Consider the following 25,518-nt stretch of genomic DNA (forward strand, 5'->3'; position numbering starts at 1 on the left):
AGGAGCAGTTGTAGTGGTGTACACAGAATGTCTTTGCCTGAACTTATCACCAGGCATGTGTGTTTTAAGATTCCTCAGGAAGTAATCCAAAAACAGTATAGGAGAAAGTAGATTTAGATCAACACCTCACATCCTGTACTGAGATGAATTCAAAATGAGTAAATGATTTAAATATAAAGAGAATAATTATAAGCAAATTAGGTAAACTTAGAATAGTATACCTGTCAGATCTATTGGAAAGGAAGGAATTTAAGACCAAGCAGGAGACAGCAAACACTACAAAATGTAAAATGACTAATTTTGATTATATTAAATTAAAAAGTTTCTCTACAAACAAAACCAATGAAACCAAAATTAAAAGGGAAGCAACAAATTGGGAAAAAATTTTTATAACAAACCTCTGACAAAGGTCTTAATTTCTGAAATTTATAAGGCGCTAAGTCAATTGTACAAAAAAATCAAGCCATTCCCTAATTGACAAATGGTCAAGGGACATGAACAGGCAGTTTTTCGATCAAAACCATCAATAAGCACATGAAAAAGTGTTCTAAATCCCTCATCATTAGAGAAATGCAAATCAAAACAGTGCTGAGGTGCGCCACCTCACCTAGCAGATTGGCCAATATGACTTAAGGAGGTTGTGGCAAAATTGGAACACTAATGCATTGCTGGTGGAGTTGTGAATTAATCCAACCTTTCTGGAAGGCAATTTGGAATTATGCCCAAAGAGCTTTAAAAGAATGCACCCCAAAGAGATAATACTGAAAAATTTTTGTATAAAAATATTCATTGCTGACCTCTTTGTGGTGGCAAAAATATTAGAAAGCGAGGGGGTTTCCCTTGTTTGGGGAATGGCTGAACAGATTGTGGTATCTGATGGGGATGGAATACTATTGTGCTAAAAGGAATGATGAATTGAAGGAATTCTATATGAACTGGAAAGATCTCCAAGAACTGATGCAGAGTAAAAGGAGCAGAACCAGAAGAACACTGTACACTTAAAAGTAAAACATTGTGGAAAAATCCAGTGTAATAGACTTTGCTACTAGTAGCAATGCCACAAGCCAGGACACTCTTGAAGGACTTATAGGAAAGAATGCTATTCATATTGAAGGAAAGAACTATGAGAGTAGAAATGAAAAGAAAAACTCATGTCTTATCACTTATTTATATGGGTGTATCTTTTGGAGTTTCAGCTTTAAAAGATTGCTCTGTGGTAAAAATGAATAATGTTGAAATAGGTATCAAGTGATAACATTTCTACAATCCAGTAGAATTGCTTGTTGGTTATGGGAGGGGGGAGGGAAAGAAAATGAATCATGTAAACATCGAAAAATATAAAAATAAAATTAAGAAGTAATCCGAGAATGTTGTCAGGAAGAGTCCAAGGGGGCAGACTGGTTGTTTTCTTAACATTTCTTTAATCCTTCTGTCTTTGAATCCATACTCAGTATCAATTCTCAGAAGAGCAGTAAGGGACAAAGTAATTGGAGTTTTAATGATTTGCCCAGTGTCATACAGCTGGAAAGAATCAGGTTGGATTTCAATCCAGTTCCTCCCTACTCCAGGTCTGGAACTTTATTCAATGTGCTGTCACTTTAACATTCATTTTAAAATTTTGAGTTTCACGTTCTCTCTTTTCCTCTAGACCTTCTTCATTGAGAAGGCAAGTAATATGATGCCAATTCTACATGTAGAATCCTGCTTAACATTTCCATTTTAGCCTTATTGTCAAAAAATAAATACAATGAAGTGGACAAAATTGCTTTAGTTTGTACTCAGAGTTCATCAAATGTGAACATGGATAGCATTTTTCATCATGAATCCTTTGGGATTGCCTGGAATCTTGATATTGCTGCAAATAGCTAAGTCATTTGCAAGGATTTCATCTCTGTAAGATCTCATAGATTTTTTTCTTATTGACAATTTATTTTTTTATAAAGCAAAGGAGCAAAACCAGAAACTTTTACTTTGAACTTTATGATGATGAAAAAGGGAAAACTAATTGGAGAATTGGAATTTGTAAGAATCATGGATGAAAGTGACTGCTTCTGGTGAAACAAAGGATTACCAGATGTAGTTAGGCACATTCTACACATTTTAGGAAAACATTTTTTAAAGTACAGAAGTAAGTTAGGTGTATTTGATCTTGATGGAGATTCTAAAGGAGAAGTTTTTTTTTAAAGGAGCTAGAAATAAAATTCTGCCTAAAAGATCATCAGTGTACTTCATGAGGAAGATGTGGGAGGTGGTAGGAGAATAACATTGGAAAACCAAGGTGCCAAACAGAGATTGATGGCAGGTTACAATGAAACTGGACACATTGAAAGATGGAGGGGACGGGGCAGAGAGTCAAGGACTAGTATGTCACAGTTATGCCACAATCCTGTAAGAATAATTGCAATCTAGAATTAGATAATGCTTATCATATGATTGAGATAAAAAAGAGAGTTTGAATCAACAAAAAGACAAAGAAAAGAAAGAGGCCCTTTGCTTTTGGGAAAATGTATATGACAGAAATTGTTCAGCTCTTACTCTGCCTCACTTTTACAAATGAAGGATCATTAAACTTGAATGAAGGCAGACATTTCATCTTTACAAGTAGGTGAGCAGATAGTAGCAATATGTCTATTCACTTAAGATTAATTCAGAGCTTCAGGGTTACCATTATTGGTAATATAAATTTAAAATAAAGTTTAAAAGGTACCAACAGACCACATTAAGCTAAAAAGATCAGCTCAAACAATCCATTCTCCTAAAAATTCTGGAATGGATTGTATAATAAATAATTTGTGACCCCTTAGTATACATCATAGGAAATAAGTGGGCATCCAGGACTTAGTTATGCCAAACCAAATGAATTCACTTTTTTGGCAAAGTGATTAGATTTGTAGGACAGAGAATGCCATGGTTTTATTCTATCCTTGCCTATAATTTGAAAAGTGAAATTTTGATCATAGTAAAGTTGGGTTAATTCATAACTGTTTAAAGTCTTATCTGTACTGAAATCTAATCATCTGTCATTCCATAGTCTCCTCCTCTCCTCATCCTTGTTCTTTTCAGCATTTTTATCAATGTCCTGAACGAAGATGTAATCTTTACCAGTCATGTTTATTTGATGACAGTGAATTTGGAAATTGGGAGCTTATTCATTAGATAAAAGAACCAAGGTTCAAATTTTCTCTGTAGGCTCAGACATTGGACCAAATTTTTGAGTCAAAATTAAGTATACATTTTAAACCTTGCACTTGGCTTTTGTACACATGTACAGAATGGGAAGCTGTTATTTGCCACTAAATCATGTGATTAAGACTTGAAGGTGATAGCAAGCTCAATATGAGCTGATAGTGTTAAAGCTACTTTAATAAGGAATATAATTTATCTTTGTTAACAGACATTATCTAGAGCAAGTAAAGTAGTTTTCACCTGTTTGACCATCTTTGGATTATGGTGTTTATTTCTAAGGGCCACATTTTGAGAGAGATTTTGACAGTCCATCCTTGTTTCAGAGAGAGGCTATTATAAGATTAGGATGGGGGGAGGATTCTGGGAACTATGAAGCCAGCTGTCGAAAGAGCAACAGACCTTTAGCCTTGAGAAAACTTGGATATGGGAAACAAGGATAGGATATCTGTATTTAAACATTTTAAGTGTTATCACATGGAGGAGGCAATAGATAGTGTTATAGATGCCAATGGTAGACCCAGTGGGTAAGACTATGGCAATGTATTTCAAAAACTTAATTAACATAAAAATTGGATTTTTCTAGAGCTGCAGTGATGTTTCAACCTTGGGAAAATAGCTAACATGATTAATCATATTAAGAATAAAAGTAACCCCAAATCACACAATTACACTGAAATTAGGATGGGGGGACCCTTTGGCAAAATACATTAGTATTTGTATTTTTTAATTAAAAACTATCTCTAGCATTATTTGTAGCAGAGAAACTGAAAGTTTTCTGATTAAACATAAGGTTCAAATGCATATTTATTTCCCCCTTCCTGAATATTATTTGACATTTTTAGCCATGCAAGTGATATTAGTAAGACAGCAGAAAGAAAGGTAGGTCATCAGCATTAGTACATAGATGAAATGACATTCGAGTTAATTTTGCTAGAAAATCAGGAAAAAACTGACAGCTTCAATAAAGTAGCAGGAAACAATTAACCTATATAAATTGTCAGCATTTCTTTAATAATACCAAGTTTCTATAATAAAATCCAAGAGAAAATGATAGAGAAATTCCACTCAAAATAAAAAAACTACTTAAAATATTTGGGAATCCATCTTCTAAGACATGCTCAAGACAAACAAAAATTCACTTACAAAATGTTTTTTAATTAAAGAAAAACATACAAATATTTGGAGCACTGTTTATTACATATGAGTAATTTATATCAATATAAAATTAATCTTTAGATTTAGAATTGGGATTGGTTACTATATAGAGTTAGAACAATAGAATTCATTTTTAGGGCCAAAAAGTCTAAACATATTTTGCTTAAATATAAGGGAAGCATATAATGTCATTGAAATATTGAAGTAGAAAATCAACTCAATAATGTTGGAGTTGTGTGAGTGAATTGCTACATTACCTATGAGGTGGGATCTCTTCCTGCTTTTAAGGTTTTAGAATTTATGATTCTTTGTCATATATTTTCCTTTAAGATACTTTGATAATAAAAATTTATAAATTAGTTTGCATTTATTAACAGCATTATTGAAAGAATTCCAGACAGTTGTTTTAAATAGTGAATGTCTGTGCTGTGTTTAAAATTGGTATTTTTTTTTTAAACCCTCACCTTCCATCTTAGAATCAGTACTGTGTATTGGTTCTAAGGTAGAAGAGCAGTAAGGGCTAGGCAATGGGTTTTAAGTGACTTGCCCAGAGTTACACAGCTAGGAAGTGTCTGAGGTGAGATTTGAACCCAAGACCTCCCATTTCTAGGCCTGGCTTTTAATCCACTGAACTACCCACCTGCCCCCAAAATTGGTTTTCTTTTAATAGATTGATCTAAATATTTACAGTGCTGCAGCTGACTTTGCAATGTTTAGAATTGTTTACACCCTAAATGGATCATGTGTTTTCTATCTGCATTTTTATCACCCATCTATTCTAAGAGTAACCAGTGCAATAACATAGTCTAGACCAGTCATGGTGAACATGCAGCGAGAGGCCCCCCCCCCCCCCCCCCCCGGTTTATTACTAGAAAGGCAGAGGGACTCTTTTCCTTCTCCACCCTGCCTGATGAAATTTTTTCACATAATATGTCCCTCTACCCAACAGCCCAATGAAAGAGGGCTGAGGAGGGCATTCTTGACACTTGTTGAGGGAGGGGAACATGGCACTTGGTCTCAAGAAGGGTTCCAAGCACTCCACCTCTAAAAGGTTTGTCATCACTAGTCTAGACTCTTGATGTCAAATTAAAATAGAAAATAAGGACGAGGCACTAGACCACATATAAGAATCCCTATGGATGCATATTGATTTTAAAAATCATGTTAAGCTTGGTGGATTCAGAGCCAGGCCCAGAGGTAGGAGGTCTTGGGTTCAAATTTGGCCTCTAGCTGTGTGACCTGGGCAAGTCACTTAACCCCCATTGCTTAGCCCTTACCACTCTTCTGCCTTAGAACCAATACACAGTATTGACTCCAAGACGGAAGGTGTGGGTTTAAAAAAAAATCATGTTAACACTTTACCTCTCCCTTCCAAACAGTAAAATCTCCCACTTTTAGAATATCACCACAACATATACAAAGCTTTTATTGTATTATGTCTTTAATAATGTGTATTGTGTAATTTTTAATTCCTCTATTAAGCTGATAATTCATTCAAGGTAATTGACCGTATTTCAGACTACTGTATCATGTATAACTAAGCTATTTTTATAGTTCTTGTGTTCAGTTTTCTTTTAATAAACATTCCATATCAGATTCAGTATCTCTTGCCTTTTTGTGTGTATGAGAAGTCCAGTCAAAGGCCTATAATAACGTTTTTACAGATGTTGAGTGGTTTTTGTGGAACATAATTTTAGTATCTGCAAGTTTTCGTCATCAGTTCATTAACAAAAAGCAAAAACAAAAAGTTCATGTATTCCCAAGAAGGTTTTTAGAGACTTAATTGCAATTGAAAGTAAATAGAAACCCCTCCTTTCTGATGTGTATGAGAATCTTTCTGTCTTACTTAACTCTGTGTGTGTGTTTGTGTGTGTGTTTGTGTGCGTTTTTTTTGTCTCTGCAGGTCGAGGGCGAGGTGAAGGTGGTTTTTACCAAAGAAGTTTTGATGAAGTAGAGGGTGGCTTTGGGCGAGGTGGCGGTGGCAGAGAAATGCACAGATCACAGAGCTGGGAAGAAAGGTAACCCCAACCCAGGTGGCCTCTGCACCTTGAAATGTATGATCCTGAAAACATTGAACTTGCCTCCTGATTTTGGAGGCACATGATTCAGCAAGGTTGATAGTTTGATAGTCTGGGTTGAAAATCTGCTCATATTATGAGATGGTTGAAGAGTGTATTAGCAGATATGAAGTAGACCTAGGAAAAGAATATCCCTTGAGAATAATATTTCTGTGCATTTAACAAATATGTTTTCAACAAGATTGTACATACTTTGTCAGTACCTTGTTGGGACTCTCATCAATGTGGGTGCTCTTTTCATCTGTCTTAACTTGCAGCCTATGCAGGTATTGTTAGTCTGTGCAGCTGTTGTCAATATCCACATGTCAAACCTTGGTAGGGTATCCTGACAATGGATTATGGACCTTCCTCATTTTCTTTTGATAGTGTATGGATACTTCAGGAGCATGTGGACTGGCTGTCCATTGGTTATCCCTTTTTCTTGCTCCATGACTGGCATAAATCCTTTTCTTGCTATGTATGTATCTTTTGAAAATGTTTTATTGTTATTCTTGTCTTTTGAAAAACATTATTTTCAATTCCCACTGATTCTTTCCTTTCCCTTTCCTTCAACGTTCTTTAAAAAAAAAATAAATCAGTACATTTAAGAAAAAACAAATCACAACATTGCCCTTGTCTAAAGATATCTGTTTTGTCTACCACTTATTTGCCAGAAGGCTAGAGGCATTCTTCACCATCACCTCTGAAGTACTGCTTGTTCACTGAGTTGATTTGAATTTTGATGTTTTTCAGTGTTATTTTCCTTCATATTATTGTAGTCATAGAATAAATTGTTTTCCTGGTTCTGTTCACTCTGTGGCAGTTTATACCAATCTTAACAAATTTCTCTGAATTGTTCAGTTGAGAATTTCTTATGACACAATAATATTCCATTTAATTCAAATGTCCTAAGTCCTGTCTATATCTCTAATGTAGTTCTCTATTGGTAATAGAGAACATTCTACTTTGGCCTACTGGATGTTTCTCCAGATACATAGTAATTGAGAAGATGGCCCTTATTATCCAGACAAAATAAACAAATAAATAGAGAAAGTTTGTTGTCCAGACTGTGACGTGCACTTAGTGGACAGTGAAACGGTCCTTCTGTGAACATGTTTTAAATTGTGAAGAGTCAAATGAGTGGGACCAGAACTGACTAAGAGGAGGGAAGTGGTCTTTCTCCGTGAAACAAAGGCCCACATTTGACTGAGACTAATAGGATACCATAGTCTGGAGAATTTCAATTTTTAGTCAGCCAATGTCTCTTCTAGGAATGTATAATCTAAATGTTTACTTGGATTAAAGGTGAATGGGAGCAATTAATGGGCTTGTCTTTTCAGAATGTTTAATGAAACCTACTGGCCTTTCTAGTGAGTCTTATCCCCTCTTTTTGGTTATTAGTTCTAAGTTAAGAAGAAAGCATATACCAGAATTGGAGTTGAAATTATTGTATGGCTTCATAGTCCTTGTTCAAAAGTCTGTTTCTATTTTTCTAGGGGAGACAGACGGTTTGAAAAACCAGGGCGAAAAGATTCAGGTAAGGTGTCTGAAAGTTTGAATTATGACTTTTGTTATCTAATTGCTTGTTTTAAGTTCTGAGTTTAGTATTCTGTAGGAAAAGACAGTTAAATAGAGTAGCCTTCTGTTCCTTTTGTGTTTGAGGTGGTAGAGGCATAGGAACAATGTTTTCATAATGGATATTTGAACATCTCCTGAATCCCATAGTGGCTTTTAAAGCTGAGTTTGCACTAATTATTTTTGGGATAAGGGTGGTTGGCAGTAGGGGTGGGTGTGGGAGGGTTGTAGGTAGTATTGGAAAATTTATTTTTTTTTTCCATTTGGAAAGTCTTGCTTTAAGACTACTTTAAAAATCTATAGTACATTTCCAATATCATATAAAAAGCATAGTGTAGAAACGGGATAGTACTTATGGATTCTGGATGAAAGGACTGGATTATAGCCTAGAGTCCAGGTCAGGTTGCTTGGTGAGTTTTTTGGTAATATGGAGTCTTAGGAATTGCCACAGATACTGGTATGATAGGGATGAAATTGTGATAGAGCAGCATGTAGGGCTAGATTTAGAGTCAGCATAGACCTGAGTTCAAATCTTATCCCTGATCCTTACTACCTATATAATTTTGGGGAAGTCACTTTGCCTCTCTTTCCTCATCTATAAAATGAATTTAATAATGTTCCTAGTTATCTCTCAGCTAGATAGCCCAGTGGCTAGACTAGACTCATCTTCCTGAGTTCAAATCTGACCTCAGACACCAGCTGTGTGACCCTGGCCAAGTCAACTTTATCCTGTTTGCCTCGTCTGTAAAATGAGCTGGAGAAGGAAATGGCAAACCATCCCAGTATCTATGCATAGAAAAACCCCAAAATGGGGTCATGGAGAGTTGGACATGCCTGAAAAATGACTGAACAACAAATTTTTCTTAAAAGGTTGTTATGAGAATCATTTAAGATAATAACATATGTGAAGTGTTTTGTAAACCTTGAGTGTCAATTATTCAATCCTTAGTAAGCATTTATTAAGTGCTTACTATTTAATTACTGCTTTGCTCAGCTCCTGAGTTTATTTAAAAAAAAAAAAAAGAACAAAACCAGCCCCTGTCCTCAAGGAGCTCTCTTACTCCAGTGAGGCAGGGAAACACCACTTGCAAACAACTGTATATATAGGACATAGTAGAGGTCATTTCAGAGCAGAGACTACTACCATTCAGGGGTAGGCAGAAAAGACTTTTTGTTGAAGGTGAGACTTTAGCTGAGACTTAAGGGAAGTAATTTTATTGACCATCTCATTAGAGATGTCCATAATCTTGATCTGGAGAGTATTATTCAGATTTCTTGCTTTTGTGAGTTTTGAGTAATTTCTTATCTACAGTGAAGTTTTAAAAATAAAGATGTCTTTTTTAGCGTCGAATGTCTCTTTTTTTAAATCTAATGTAGTTTTTAAGAGAAATGAAGGTGATTCTGAATTTTACCCATTTATATCTTTCAAGACTTAGAATATATTTTACTAATAAGGTCGTGGAAAAACCATTCATGTTATTCTAGATGATTTGCAGATGTTTGTAATGTGATTAAAAAAATGACAGCAGCCACCTTTAAACATCAATAGTCGATTGTTTCTTGTTTTAATTTATTCATGCTTTTAATGTTCCATTTGTTTAAAGAAGTATAGGGAAAAGCCAGAAGTTTTTGATGAGTTAAATAGCTCATGAAAAACCACACATTAGGATTCTATCTAGTGTTCATGCTATGAGGATAATTTTGTATATAAAGTGTTCGTAGTAAGATTGTATCTGGTAAAAAGTAATACTTCACTTCCTGGGTCTTTTTCTTTAGATATACCCAAAGGGCTAGATTACAGGTAGCTTCATTCCCACATAGATGTTTGGGAACTTCTAGAGATATAATTGGGGAGGACTTCTAGGATATATTAGGGGCTTAAGTTAAACATTTTTTGGGAAAATGAAATCTTCTCTTCTGCTTCTTGTTTGGATATTAGTTTTATATCTCAGATCCAGACCTAGAAGGTATTTTCAAGATCATTGTGTCCAGCCCCTTCTTGTTAGCAGATGAGGCTGAGAAAGTTCCTTAGCCTGGATGTAGGTTAGATATCAACTAGTAAGTTATAGGGTTGGTATGTGAACCTCGAGTGCTCTACTAAATGCAGCTTGTTTTCCATGCTCTAAACCTTCCTGGGTTAAGGAATATATATGACTGCTTCAGGTGCCCTTTAGTCATCACTCAGTTTGTACCCGTTGCCATAGAGACCAGGAGTGAACACTTATAACTCATAACCATGTGGAAACTGAAGAAAATCTAATGTGCTGAAGTTTTGTATGGTGTGTGAGAATGTCTAGTAGATGGGAGATTGATAATGACTTCCACAGAAATTATATTGGAAGCCATGGGAGAACACTAGAGTCTATAGAAAGTTTCTTGGTTGATACTAAACAATACAAATGTCAAGGACTAAAAAGATACTAATAAACCCAGGGGGTGTTGTGCCGTGAGGATAGGATTCTAAATAGTCCTTTTTGATGTGTATAGTACTGAGAAACTGAAAATATTCTAGTCACCAGATGGATACTAGCAAAGGCAAATGTTTTAGTCCCTTGGGCCAAATAGGAAGGTTGTTGACTTTCAGCCAATGCTGCCCCCAGGAGTTTATTCATAGTGAACCTGGTAAAAATATTTCACAAAATCAGAATGTTCCTCACGGCTCATGTAGTCCAAGTCATTCTTGAACAATGCTCCCCTATCCAACTTGCCCAAATCAGGATTGACTTTTACTGAAAGATGAACAAAGATGGTGATCCAGTCACTACCTCATCATGCAACACACCTTTGGGGGGTGGTAAATGTTGATGTGATAAAGAAAGTTATGAAACAAGTAAGCAATGTAGCCCTGAATAGTGACTGTGTGAGAATGAAAGTAATATGGGAATCTGCTCTCCTTGTTTCCTCTTTCACACCTCTTGTCTCCCTGTTGTATGCTTTTCTGAGTATGTGGCAGATTTTATATCTGAAAAATGAGGATTAAGGTTCTGGTTCTCTTTCACATGTGTATAGGTTGAGTATAAAGGAAATAATATCAAGGAGAACCCCTTAATCCATTAAGGGGAAAGCATTCAATTTAAGTCTTAAGATACAATGATATTTCATAATCAAAGAGCTTCTGGTCTATGTTTTTTGTTCAGTCATTTTCATTTGTGTCCAACTCTTCTTGTGCCCATTTGGGATTTTCTTGGCAAAGATACTGGAGGGATTTGCCATTTTCATTTCCAGTTCATTTTACAAATGAGGAAACTGATGCAAACAGGATTAAATGATTTGCAGTATCACTCAGTGTCAAAGACTGGATTTCAATTCAGGCAGATGAGTCTTCCTGACTTCAGGCCCAGCTGCCCAGTTGATCTGGTATTACCTTCTGATTTGGAATCCTTATTGGTAATCGTGTTCCAGTAATCTTGTACAAAGTAGTCATTACAATAATCTTTAAGCATAGCCATTTCTCTATACCATTTTCATCCTGCCTCCATTAAAAAAAAAATCAACAAGCATTACATTGAGTTTCTTCCTTTAACTTGACAAGTATACTATTCTAAACATGTGTTAATATTACTTGGTCAACATTAATTCAGTATATGTCCTTTTCCATGTAAGCCTAGGTAGTGAGAGTTTACAAAGGGGAGTAAAATGTGAACTCCCTGTGAAATTTGGAAAGATAGAATTTGTGCATTCTTATTTTCCAAGTGTGGGGGGTTATTTTCTGTAGAAATGAAATTTGAAAATGTATGCAGGAAAGATCTAAAAGGTTTTGGCCATTGGATTATTCAGAGTATCCCCTGTGAGAGTCAGACTTCAGACAGATTCACAAGGGCAGCAAATAATGAGCCAAGGCAATGTGACTTTTTTAGAAAGAGGGCATACCAGTACATAGATCTTGTTTTCTAGCAGGGTTACTAGTAGATCAAGGGTGTGCTATATTTAAGATGCATAGTTTGTTAGCAAGTATTTGATAAAGTTTCTTATGCTTACAGAAAAGATGAGGAGAAATGTGCTATATGATAGTTCAGTTAGATTCAAAATTGGTTCTGGGACTTGACCCAATGTTTTTACCTAATGTTTAGGTAAAAAAATGGAACATGGAAGGAGACCTTCAGTGAGCTGCCACAGGGATCGGGACTTGTCTCAGTAACGTGGATAAAGGGAGAGGTATCCCCTTTGTCAAATTGGCAAATGATGTAAAAGCTGGTATGATTAGGGAAAATCCAGAATGTCAGCGTTAGGATACAGAAAGGTCTTGTTGAGATTAGGACCAATTGGGCCAAATTAAACTTAAGATAATATGCAGTAGAGATAAAAGCAGCCTTATTGATTTATTTATTAATCAATGCTATGTATCAGTTCTAAATCAGAAGAGCGGTATGGGACAGGCAGTTGGGGTTAAGTGACTTGCCCAAGGTCACAAGATAGGAAGTATTTAGGGCCTGATTTGAACCCAGGACCTCTTTTCTCTAAGCTCAGCCCTATCCACTGAGCCGCTGCCCTAGCCTTAATGGTTTTTAAAAGTCTTCCCAAGTGCATGGTGGGAAAGATAGCATCTCCAGTGGTTCCTCTTAAATAGTTCGAATAAAATGAAATTTAGTGGACTGGCAGCTTGATTTGAGTCAACACTAGCATGGCTCTCTCCAAAAGTCAGTATGATCTTGGGCTGTGTCGACTGTTTTATCTTCTGAGAATAAGGCAAGAACAATCCTTTTGTACTCTCTTCTGGCCAGACCATGTCTCCAGTATTGTGTTCAGTTCTGTGTACCATATTTTAGAAGACATTAATAGTTTGGAGAGTGTTCTGAGATATTCCATATGAGGTTAGATTCAAAGAACTGGTTAAAGGAACCAGAGTTTTTACTGGAGACCAGAAGGCTAAGATTGAGGGAGAGGAAAGTGTGGGACATGACCTTTTGGTGGGATGAAATAGCTCTTTTCAAGTTTTTGAAAGGATATCATATAAAGGGAGATTCTTATTCTTGCTCTGTTTGGCCTAGAGGGCAGAAGTAGAAATAGCACATGGCAATTGCAAAGAGGCCTATTTAGGACCGATGTAAGGAAAACTTTCTTAACAGTTAGCACTCTCCAAAAACGGAATGGACATAGGACTCACTGAGTTCCTTTTAATAGGAGGTCTTCAAAGCAAAGCCTCCGATGGTCACTTGTTAGGTTTTAGAGGCAGTTTTTGGTTTTCGATTTTTTTTTTCCAGATATAGTCTGGAGTAGATGACCAATGAGGTTCAATCACATTTTGTGATTCCCTCAGACTTTCATGGATCTACATTGTACATGTAATTTGTTTATTCCATCCTACATTACTTTAGCTTGTAGGTACTCAAATTGTGAGCTCTTTTTCTAGTGACCAAGTTAATACATTATTGGAAAGAACTGACACAAATACTCTTAAGAGTAAGGAATATATCCACAAAAGTGATTAAAATATAATTATCTTAGAATAGTAAATAGACTTGGAATGAACTTTAAATATCATGTAGTCCAACCTCATTTATCTTTTGTTTACAGAAGAATCTATATGCTTTGGATTTAGAAAAGGACATTTGTTCTTCATTCTTTGATATGTGAATGTTCAAAATGGATAATATTGCTTCTTTGCCAACCTCTATAGTCTTGTTAGAGTTAAGTGGTATTTGTGTGTTTAAATTATTGAATTCTTAAGAGAGTCTTTATGATTCTAATGGAGGCCATTAAGTTATGGTGTGGAATCATTTGTATGTTTTCCTTCAAATGGAAACTGGGATAATGCCATTTCCAGTTTGTTGGTTTGATTCTGACTTTTACAATAGATACCGTTTGATCATTAAGATCTTCCAAGGAGTGCAACTTTGGAACTAGAGGACCTATGCTTGAATCTTTACTATACGTATAGGGTTACTGATTTGGCTTGGGGCATATCAGTTAACTTTTCTCTGCCTAACTTTGCTCATTCAAACTGAAGTGATTGGACTAGAAATCATCTATAATTCTTTCCGGTTTCAAATCAGTGAAAGCATAATCCTAATAAATATCTTTTTTAGTTGTAGCTTTGTTTTTAAATTGCTTAGATTATATTGACTTGTTTTTTATCATCTCAAAAATAAAAATGTTAAATTGTAGACCCTCTTTTTTTGTAAAATATATATGCAATGTTAAAATATAGACTATAGTTAAGTATTTTAAATAATGTTCATAAATGTAATGGGTATGATTCTATTTTTAGTAAATCAGAAGTATCACCCTATTTTCTTTCTTTTTTTGTGACCCTAAAATGGTTATTTTACGAACATGGTCAGAGAAATATTATTCCCAGAAAAGATACAAATCACATGTTTCATTATTTCTTATATCCCAAATAGTTTCCTATTAACTTATTTGCAAGCATATTTTTTCTTTTGCTTAAGCTTTTTGAATTAGATCTACTTTGAATTAGAATTAGAATTAGAATTCTTCAAACATTTAAAAGTCTCTTATCTTTGTGAATTCCATTATTCTTAAAAATTAAGGCCAATACTTAATGATCTTCATTGTTTTGAAAATTGTGATAATTTTCCTAACAGTTATTGTATCCAAGGAGCATTGACATCACATGGAGTTAATTTCTGATTGGAATTACATGTATTATATTAAGTCATGAATTTAAATGGAATTGCTACGGGTAGGTTTTTGGAGGTCACATTTTTGAATTCTTTGCCTTTTACAAAAAAAATCTAATCATATTTAAATGTCATCAGAAGTGAAGTCTGTATAATTTTTCTTTTAGTTACTGTAGCTTTGATCAGTTTAATGAAATCAGCTGGTAGAATTTTTACTTTACCAGATTTTCATCTTTGTTTTCAGAGTAAATTCATCTAGTAGTCTCAGTTTCTGTAGTCAGAAATCATGTTTTTCATGCCATGCTAAAACTGAGGAAGAATATAATGTGGTAGCAGTAATAAGGGGGCAAATAACTGCATATCCATTTAAGTAGTTTGATGTTATTTTCAAATGTAGCCGTGTTCTCAATCTATTCTGCCAGCCCAGTCTCAGAGATCTGGAAATTATCAATGTGTTGCCCATTAATATGGATTCCCATGTCAGTCCTATTTGGGCTCTTAGGTACCACAGCAGCTGGAAGTTCAGGGATAGTTTTGTCAAAATTCTCCATCTTGATTTGATATTCACCTTTGGAACCTCGAGTTAGGATAGGAGCAAAACAGTGCTGCAGCATGATCTCCGATGGTAGGTAGGATGTCTTCCTTTGACATATTTCTCCGGTCCCTTCTTGCATAGCAGAGAAGAACACAACTAATTCAAAGTGACCAAGATTCTCATGCTGGAGCAGAGTGGCTAGAGGGCTCGAGGGTGTGATGGAATGATGGTAGTTGAGTGGGAAGATAAAGAATGGGCATTCCTCAGAGCTGATGCTGTCCAGGTGGAAGTCCACACTGGTCTGGTAGAGTTGGCTGTTCTCGCGTTCCTGGTAGAGAACAGCAGAGACTTGGACTCTGGTGAGTGATATCAGTCGAGTGTTGATGACTTGGAAGATCAGATTTGGTTTGCCATCAATGTGGGTTACTACTGCCAGATCACTAAAGCGGATCGAGAAAGCTCGGTTCTTTGGACGGGCAATCTTTGCCACAAAGGCACCTAGATTAGAAACAGTTGACTTTTGTTACAGACTTGTAACTAATACTAACTAACATCTATGAAATACTGTACCAAGTGTTATATCATAGCAGTCATTTCTTAAATTAGGGTAGATACTAAATTCTTTATATGGTAGGCATCATTTCTTATATAAGGTTAACTGGTAAATTCTTTACATTTTAGGCATCTTTTTATAATAGACTAGAAACTAGATTCTTTCTTCTAACTCTTGGGGTTCAGTTTGCTTAACTTTTGCGGGGGGAAATGAAACCTTTTTATGTATGTCCTGGAAACCATTTGTGTGTTTGTAACTACATGTTGATAAGATTTCTTTAAAGAAAGAAAATATATTCTTGGTATATGTGTTCTTGCTATAGATCTAAATGGAGATCTTTTAAATATGAATAGAATTGCTTTTGTTTAGTAGAAATGGGAAAATTCCCTTTTTCTCATTGATTAGGTTTGGGGGGTAGAGGTGGTGACCTGTTTTCAGAAGTGTAGTGTCCTCTCAGCTCTACTGATTTATGATTGTAATCTTAGAGAATTGCTTAGGCCTTCAGAAGTTAAGTGACTTAACAAGGTCACCACCAGGACTGTCTGGCAGGAGTCCACTCCAGCTCTGTGGAGGATGGGTTGGGGAGGAGAGAGAGAGAGAGACTTGTATCAGATAGACCAATTAGGAGGCTATTCTATTAGCCCAGGCAAGATGGGATGAGGTCTGGAACTAGAGTGATCACTTTGTGAGTAGAAAAGGGGTACAGATGTTAGGAATAAAGAGACAGAAACGACAGCCATTGGCAGTTGATTAGATCTATGGGATGGGTGAAAGTGAGGCATCGAAGAGGGCCTGGAGCTTGTGAGTGCCTATATGACTAGGAATATGATCATGCCCCTAACAATAGTAGGGAAGTTTAGAAGAGAGGAGGGTTTGAGGGAAAATATGAGGTAAGAAGGCTTCCTCCGGTCTGTTTGATTAACTCACTCTTACCATTGGGGGGGAGATGGGGATTGTCTTGTTAATAGACATAGAGATAGGATTTTCTGTGCCCTGAAGCCCTGACCTTCCCACCTCACATGAGATACAGGGATATCCCTTATATAGCCAAGAGATTGTTGGGAATAAAGGTAAACATGCTTGTGTTGTAAGACAGCTGTCTTTCCAGTTGGTCACACAATCCTAGGGGACCTGTTACTAAGGAAATGTCATTTTGTCTCCACCTCTGAGTGTTGGGCTGCTAGGGGCAAGGGAAGAACACACAGTAAAGGATTGTGGAGTCCAGTTGTGGGCAAACACTTGAAGCTGAAGTAGAGACTTTAAGTAAAATGGTCTTCATGGTAGATTGGTAGCTTTTTGTGTGTCCCCGTCCCTCCCTTATCCCCCCCCCCCCCAAAAAAAAAAACAACACCCTCACCTTTCATCTTAGAATCATTACTTTGTATTTGTTTTAAGGCAGAAGAGTGGTAAGGGCTGGACAATGGGGGTTAAGTGACTTGCCCAGGGTCATACAGCTAGAAAGTGTCGGAGGCCAAATCTGAACCCAGGACCTCCAATCTCCAGACCTGGCTCTCCATCCACTGAGCCACCCAACTGCTCCTTATGGTAGGTTGTTTTGGAAATAGTTCTAGTTTTGGAGGTGGAGGTCTTGGTTTCAGATTCTGGGCTCCTCTCCCCCCAATATTAAGAATGAACCATAACATCTTTGGGCCTCAGTCTCTGCATTCCTAAATATTAATAGGGGTGTACCAGGTTATGTTTGTGATACTTTACAACTTGAAATACAGGGCAGCTTAGGTGATACGGTGATGGAATCAGGAAGCCATGAGTTCAAATTGGCTCTAGTCACTTACTAGCTCTATCAAATGATCTGGAGAAAGAAATATTCTTTGCCAACAAAATCCCCCAATGGGATCATGAAAAGTCAGACCCCACTGAAAAATGACTGAACAACAACAGCTTTAAATATTTGTTGCTGTGAATCTACTCACAGAGTATTTTCCTATCTAAAAGCCAAGGTTTTTTACCTTATGAAAACATATTTTAGAGTTAATTTATAGACTTTTAAAGTCTTTGCAACCAGGTTTTTTCAGTAGGTACATTCGTTGCCTCCCAGGTATCAAACCAAAGAAGAGATGGGCCGCATGGTTTTCCAAGGATTGCAGCAGGATTAGGTCTTGAATCCATTTTGCCTGACTTGACCTAGTGTTCTCCTGAGGGATTGAGGAAGGCATTTATAATAAAGGGCTTTTGTTTGTCCAAAAGCAATTTCAAAAATGTGTTAGTCCTATTAGGGCTTCCACTTTACCTGAGAGACTTATCCAAGGATTTTTAACAGGTCTATGACCCAATTTTACAATCTAAAATCTAGTGGATTTTTGTTTAGATTGTATGTGTTTGATTTAGTGTATTTATGTGTAATACTGACTGTGCTAATATGACCTCAGGGAAGGGTCAATAAATATTTGTTGAGATGATGATTTATTGGAGAAAAAGGAAAAATGAATTTTTGCTTATATTAAGATACAGAAGCTATGTTTCACAATTCAGGAGGTATAGCTTTCCAACTATGAAAGCAGCTTATTATGTTAAGTTTGTGTGACTTAGATGCAAACTCTCTTTCTTACCTGCTTATCTTGCTTTTTAGAGCCGTGAGTCTGTGAAAGCAGGGTAAATGTTGGAAATAACATAAAATATTTTTTCCTATGCCATTCAAAGACAATGTTTGGCTTTCTTGAAAAGTTTAGGGAGTCCCTCTGGAGTTCTGTAAGCATAATAACTTAACTAGTGAGGTAGCTTCTTTCAGGAGAATTCCGATGAGACCATTTTTAGCATAGAATTATTATCATTTCTCTCACTTTGACAAAGGTTAGAATGGAAATTTTTTTGTCCCTGCCCCTGGAACTACCATCCTAATGAGAACAAGTATCAGAGTCTATTCTTCTCTTTTACATGAATTTCCTGTCCTTCCCAAATACTTTGTTATGTTTTTGAGAGAACAAAGAAAAATTACCTGTAATAAAGGCCTCCAGCATGAGTCCCAGGAGCATTTGGATGGCCAGTAAGATAACGGCGCTGGGACAGTCACCGTTGGGATACATTGTGCCATAGCCAATCGTGAGCTGGGTCTCCAGTGAGAAGGAGAGTGCAGCTGTGAAACCGGTGATATGTTTTACACAGATAGTATGGTTTTCAGGTGGGGCATCATGGTTTACCATGAGGTCGCCATTCACCTCAGCTAGAACATACCAGAGGATTGCAAAGATGAGCCAGTGAATCACAAAAGATGCAGAAAAGATGAGCATCATCCATCTCCATTGCATGTCTACTAGGATTCCCCATGCATCCCGAAGCTGGGTGAGGCCTGTTCTGGGGGCTCTTTCCATCCGCAGTGTACTGTGGCCATCTTTAGTCACCATCCTCCAGTGTCTTGGAGTCAGAAGTGGCGCCTTCGTTCTGCACTTGCTGCTATCCATCCCTGGCTGTTTTGCTCTGAAACCAGAAGGATCTAATGGTAGCTGATGGACAGTCAAATGAAAAGTTTCTGATAGCCTTGGCCTAACCATGAACAGGCCAGCCCAGCATGATACTTCCCCCTCAAAACTAACATTATTTGTCGCTATCATTCAGTTAGCAGTTAACTTTTCCCATACTCTCTTTTGCAAAGCAGGTATTCATGAAATAGTTGTTGGTTTGATTACTTTTTATGTTTAATGGCAAAAAATAGCTTAAATAAGCTAGAAAGAAGAAACTTTAGTGAATTTCTACTATTGTTATTTTACAATATTTGGAGGAGAAAAAAGCTAGAATTACTTGGAAGTTAGATTTCTAGCCAATGTACATTATAAAAATTTTTATATTACATCTATATTTGAAATACTAAGTATTAGTTTTACTGTACAGTATAACTTGTGAAACTTAGGTTTAAACTAATTTTTAAGATGCACACTAAAGCAAGAGAAGTATAGAATTATAAACTGCTTCATTCATTCAGTGCATAGTGGGAACAGCACTAACTGGGTGCTGTTTGGTCTGAAATCTTGTCTTCCCTCTTAGAACCCAATGTGTGTGTGTCTGTCTATGATTACGAGTGTGTGTGAGATCATGTCTATAATTGTGTGTGTGTGTGAGAGAGAGAGAGAGAGAGAGACAGACAGACAGACAGACAGACAGACAGACAGACAGAGACACTAAATATAAATGAAGAGCTGGTAGGTCTTATGACTTCTAAAGCTTTTCTACTAACCTTCTAGGATTTTGTGATAACCACATTTACACCGCTCCCTACCCTTTCTTTCATTCCCAGTGTATTCCAGGATTAAATCGAAAATAATTTTGGATTTTTAAAGTGTTTCATAACCTACTCTTTTACTTTTCCAGTCTTCTTACACCTTTCTCTCCTCCCTCCCAAAGGATGGGATGATCCAGTGACACAATCCTCTTGACTGATCCTTGAATAAGATGCTTATCTTCTGGCCCCAGACATTTGCAATGGCTGGTTGTCCCTTATGCCTGGAGCCCTTTGCCTCCTCTTTTATCTTCTTGACTCTGATTTGATTTTCTTTATATATCCTTTATTTCTTTATATATCCCAGCTAAAAGCCTAATACAAGGAGGCTCCACAAAGGCTTCTTATGTTAGTTACTAAGGCTTTTAGCCTCCTTCATCCTAATGCCTTCTTCCTGTTAACCATCTCAACTTTCTCCCATACTTGTTTGTACAGTTATTGTCAGATTGTCTCTCCTGTCAGACTTCGAGTTCCTTGAGAGTAGGAACTGTTTTATTTGGTCCTCTTTTTGTATGCCTAACACTTCACACACTGCCTAGCACATAGTAAGTTCATATGTTCTTATTTACAAGAAATGCTTCTTGACTAAATTAAGTTGCTATATCTGAGTACTTTTTATGTAGGAAGATACTAGTTGGTTCACTTAAGGGAGTGATCTAAAACAGGTTTTAGTCATTGTTTGTTTCTGTGACCTTCTTGGAGACAAGGGTATCATTTTTAGAGATAATTTTTTTTATCTTTCCCACTGTCACACCGAGTCCTCAGCTACTCTATGTAAAGGGCCCGCGTAAGCCTCTTGAGAGTGACAGCTGTTTTTCTTTTGCCCTAGCCATCCAACACTGGTGCCATGGACATTGTAGATCCTTAATAAATGCTTGTTTGAATATGACTGCAGAAGAAGAGTTTGAGCTTGGATTTTTCCTAATTTATCAATAGGAGACCATAAGTAGAGCCCTTGTATATGAAAGGTGAAATAAAAAGCTGACCTAGAAACTTTTAGATATGTCTTTTATGCACAAGTACCAGTTGCCTTTATTTATTTATTTGTTTGTTTGTTTATTTATTTATTTATTTATTTATTCATTTAAACTCCTACCTATGGTCTTAAAATCAGTATTGTGTATTGGTTCCAAGGCAGAAGAGTGGTAAGGGCTAGGCAATGGGGGTCAAGTGACTTGCCCAGGGTTATACAACTAGGCAGTGTTTGAACCCAGGATGTCCTTTCTCTGGACTTGGCTCTCAATCTACTGAGCCACCTAGCTGCCCTGTATCAGTTATTTTTTTAAAAGCAGCACTTTTCAAGACTTGAACAAAATGAATCATTATCAAAGAGTAAAGAAATGTCATTTCTATAAAGATACTATTTGACACCATATAATAAAGTGAGAGTAAACATTTTAATTGCCAGGTCACCGGGTGGTCAGGTCTTCCTTTGTTAAACAGTCATTTTGTGTGTTTTATCTGCGTTTATCCGTTTATGGATTGAGTCCTTCTTTTGGTAGGTGAAAGGAAAGACAGGAAATGAAATAAATACTTTTTTCCCATCGAATACTCCTTTTTCAAAAACTACATCCTAATAGCAGAGACCTGTTAGAGTTTTCATATAGAAATCTTTTCATTATTTTTACATCCTTTTCTTTGAATAAGGATGCCTAAGAATGATCCCAGCAACAGCAGCAGCATGGAAACTGCCCCCGAGACTTCTTAGGGTGCTCTTATGGCGACTGGCCCAACTTAAAAGAGTTGCAGCCACTCCTTTCAAGTCTTTGGATGATTAGTCATCCAGGCCTCCTTTCTGCCAGAAAGATTCATTTTGTATCTTTTTGTAATTTTCACTCTGAATTTTTACTCTCTTTTTTTAAACTTAAAAAAAATTTTTTTTAAAAACCCTCACCTTCTATCTTGGAGTCAATACTGCGTGTTGGCTCCAAGGCAGAAGAGTGGTAAGGGCTAGGCAATGGGGGTCAAGTGACTTGTCCAGGGTCACAAAACTAGGAAGTGTCTGAGGCCAGAGTTGAACCTAGGACTTCCCATTTCTAGGCCTGCCTCTCAATCCACTGAGCCACCCAACTGTCCCCTTTACTCTCTTTTTAAGCTTTGCTGCTTTTCTTGGCTTATTGGATCTGAAACCTCAATTTAAAAAATGTTAGAAACATTTAAAAGGGAAAACAATTTTCAGTTTTTATCATGAGTTTATTTAGGGTTAACTGGTCAATTAAATTTCATATTTGTACATTTTTAATGCCACTAATTAACAGTTAAATGAAAGGTGTCAACCTAACAATAACCCTCAAAATATAGTGAGAATTACAAATAAAAAAATATTTTGACATGTTAGTATTACTCAGACCTTTAACATATAAATGATTAGAATTGTGTCATATCATTTAGTGATGGTCATTCCTGGCTGTAATTATTTAATCACTGATTTTGTTGGGCCCTGTGCACAATGCTTTAAGAGACATAGTCACTATTTTTATGGAGGTTCAAGCCTACTTCAGAGATGATTGATGTTGCTAGAAATTTAGTCTGTGTCAATGCTTGCTTTTTTTAGGCATTCTTTGATTTGGGCCCTGGTCCTCTACTTAGGTTTGCTTTCATTTTCTCTAATGTTTCTTTGTAGAAGAATAAACTATGAAATAGTTGACTATCATCAGCCATTCTTTTAGGTTCCCATGTGATTTTTCAGTACAAAGACTGCTGAATTGTATGCCGTTTTTCAGTCTGTATACTATATGTTCCACTTAAATCAGAAGTTTTCTCTACAAGGATTATAGTTAACTCTTTAGTTCTTTTATATTCATATTTAGGTCTCGGTTCAGAAATATGCAGCATAAATCCATTAAGTACTTCCTATAAGCAGAGAGCATCAGGGATGTCCAAAGTTGAGTTATTAAAGACAACTTACATTTCCTGGCTGATTGCCACATAAACCTAGAAGGGATTTGATTAGCAGGAGTGGTGTCATCTATGAATTAAAGTTCTATACAAATTACTGAGCCTGCTAATCTGCCTGGTCCATTCTTACATTATAAACCTGGGGGCCCTTCAGAATTAGAGCACCCAGAGCCCATGTTACTTATTATAGCCCTGACCTTTTGATCAGTTATAATTCAGAATCTTCCTGCTCCGTGTAAGTCTTTTTCCTATATATCAGTGGTTCTCAACCTTTCTAATGCCGTGACCCCACAATACAGTTCCTCATGTTGCAGTGATCCCAAACCAAAAAATTATTTTGGTGGCTACTTCAAAACTGTAATTTTGCTACAGTTATGATTCAGAATGTACATACCTGATATGCAATATGTATTCTCATTGCTACAACTTGAGAGGTTGAGAACCACTGCTATATATGATTCCTAATTTTGAAATTCATTTATTTCAGAAGGAAAAATTTCCTGCTATTTGAATTGTAATTGTCATTTCCCATGTGCCTCTGCTATCCCCCCCTGCCCCCCATCATTTTCCTTTTGGAGTTCCATGTTGTTTCCCTCTTGTCTTGTCTACTGTCACTTACCTCTGCACTCTCCCCTGCTCTCAACAATTAAAATTTCATTTTCTTGCTAAGGGTTTTGCCTGATGTCATGCTCTAGGGGGACTTTCATTTTTGAAGACTCTGGGGTCTTTCATGTCCTGCCTGCAAACAACATTGGGCTCTGGTGGTGTGATCCTACATACTTAATCTTCTGGGGCCTCTATTTGCTTAGGGTGAATAGTACAGGACTTGGACTAAGTATTAACAGTGGTAGAACAATTTAAGGAGTAGAAAAGCAATTTATCTACATTTTTTCATTTCATACTCATAATTCTGGGAAGTCAGTGCTATCATTACTCCCATTTTACATCTAAGGAAGCTTGAGGCAGAACTGCCCATAGTTACAAAGCTAGAAAGTGTCTGAGGCAGTATCCATACTTAGATCTTCTGGCTCCTGACCCAGCACTGTATCTACTGTGCCATGACTAAGTCATGTGTTTTCCATGTCCCCAAAAGCCCATTTGCTGCTTTTCAATATTTTGCATATTTAATTTTTTATCATTTATTTCTGGACATCAGTATATATTGATTTTAATCCCCAACTAGATGAAAATTTTCTTAGGGAAAATAGCTGTCCCTAATTTCACTACTACCACTCTCGTATTCTCTTCAGAGTACGTCATCCTTAGAACATCCTGTCATTCAGTAAGTATAAGATGGAATGGATGAGGATGATTGAATCTAGATGTTGTTATTGATTTCTATTTAGATGATTTTCATCAACTAAAATACTTGTAATGAAATAAATAGTGGAAAAGAAAAGTCAAGAGAATTTTATCTTGAGTAAAAAAAAATCTTATATTTTTATTTATATATATTTGGTGAGTTAAAACAAAGGAGTATTACACTCTTCAGGCCAAATCCTGGAAATCATGCCTTCTAAAGCACTGTTGTGGTCTAAAATAATGTAGCTCACACTCCATGGTAAAGACAGATAGATCATAATTATAAATGTCACGTTAGTTGGCCAGTTATTTACATTTGTTATAAATTAGCTCACTATATTGAAGATTTTATTGAGAAATATGCACCAATCTCCTTTTTTCTCACTGATAAAAAAGTTACAAAATAATATCCTATTCAGACCAATTAATCATGTCCTTTTTACTTTTTTTCTCTTTACCATGAATAACTGCTCTTATTCTGGTCTTAACCATTAACTTTAAATAGTGACTTAAAATTTTAGGATCTAGTGAGTGTATTATACTTGTCCATTAATTGAAAATGATGAGACAACATTTAAATTCTTTGCCATTAGACTTCTGAGTGTTTATTTTAGAAGTTTTTATTCAGATTATTTACCCTAACCACAGTAAAAAAAGCAAAGCACAATCTTAAAAAAAAAATGTTTTGAATTCCTTCCAAAGCCTCATTCCGTTCTCCAAGTGAAGTTTTTGGATCATAATCAGATACAGGCTTTATTCAGTGAGGTGTTGAGAAATTCCAGTAATATTTTTCAACTGGGCTATCCCATTTCTAATATTTCAAAAGCAATAATAACCTTATTTCTGCCCTTCTATTTCGTTCTCTTTTCTTAAAATTATTCATATTGGAAATAGCTAATTATGGCCCTCGCCTTCCTCCCTACCACCATACCCCAAATTAGTAGTTTTTAATAGATAAATACTTACCAAAAGTTTTGAAGCTGTGGATGAGGGGTAAAGGTGGATCTTTGGGCACTCTCCGAGGGATATATCTGTTTAGGCAGGCAGTCTTATCGACAAGTCTAGTTTGTAGGGCTCTCTTTTCTTGAACTGGGTTTATAGTTCACATTCTTCTATTCATGATCCAATGGGGGCTGGTTTCTTCTGAAGCTGATATGATTGGTCACTTAGTCTGCAGGGGGGCCAATTAGTTCTGATCATGTGGAAAAGAATGTTGGTTTGTTAGGAGATCTTTCTTTACCCAACACAAACCTTAGCAGCCCTAGAGAAATCCTCCAAAACGAATTGAAGAGAAGGGGTGCATTTTTTTTCTCTAATCAGAATCCGACTTTAGTAAGTTTGCATAATCTTACTTAAGGTTTTATTTAGAAGTCTAAAGGGATAAAATTCCTTACAACTTTCCATTTGGTCTTCTCTTTATTTTAGGTTAAAGGGCAATTCTACTAATA

The 25,518-nt window shown here is 36.4% G+C and overlaps 2 protein-coding genes across 10 annotated transcripts in view; one reads left to right on the plus strand and one right to left on the minus strand.

Moving 5' to 3' along the window:
• The window catches only part of GIGYF2 (GRB10 interacting GYF protein 2), a 151,733-nt gene that overhangs the window by 65,445 nt on the left and 60,770 nt on the right, over positions 1–25,518 (plus strand). For all 8 annotated transcript variants that reach the window (XM_056819966.1, XM_056819965.1, XM_056819970.1 and 5 more), the window contains 2 exons: positions 6,245–6,359; positions 7,895–7,935. In XM_056819966.1, coding sequence (XP_056675944.1) covers positions 6,245–6,359; positions 7,895–7,935 — 156 coding nt within the window. The remainder of the gene's footprint in view (positions 1–6,244; positions 6,360–7,894; positions 7,936–25,518) is intronic.
• KCNJ13 (potassium inwardly rectifying channel subfamily J member 13) lies at positions 9,508–25,333 on the minus strand. Of its 2 annotated transcripts, XM_007485842.3 has the most exons (3): positions 25,037–25,333; positions 18,596–19,074; positions 9,508–15,587 (listed from the first exon to the last, which is right to left on the minus strand). In XM_007485842.3, exons 2-3 carry the CDS (start codon positions 19,056–19,058, stop codon positions 14,965–14,967), a joined length of 1,086 nt encoding a protein of 361 aa, XP_007485904.1. In that variant the 5' UTR covers positions 19,059–19,074; positions 25,037–25,333; the 3' UTR covers positions 9,508–14,964. The 2 variants fall into 2 exon arrangements, with proteins under 2 accessions (XP_007485904.1, XP_016284809.1); XM_016429323.2 differs by lacking the exon at positions 25,037–25,333 and having other exon boundaries at positions 18,596–19,264.

The sequence above is a fragment of the Monodelphis domestica genome, chromosome 2 (assembly GCF_027887165.1).
Source record: "Monodelphis domestica isolate mMonDom1 chromosome 2, mMonDom1.pri, whole genome shotgun sequence".
NCBI classification, from domain to species: Eukaryota; Metazoa; Chordata; class Mammalia; order Didelphimorphia; family Didelphidae; genus Monodelphis; species Monodelphis domestica.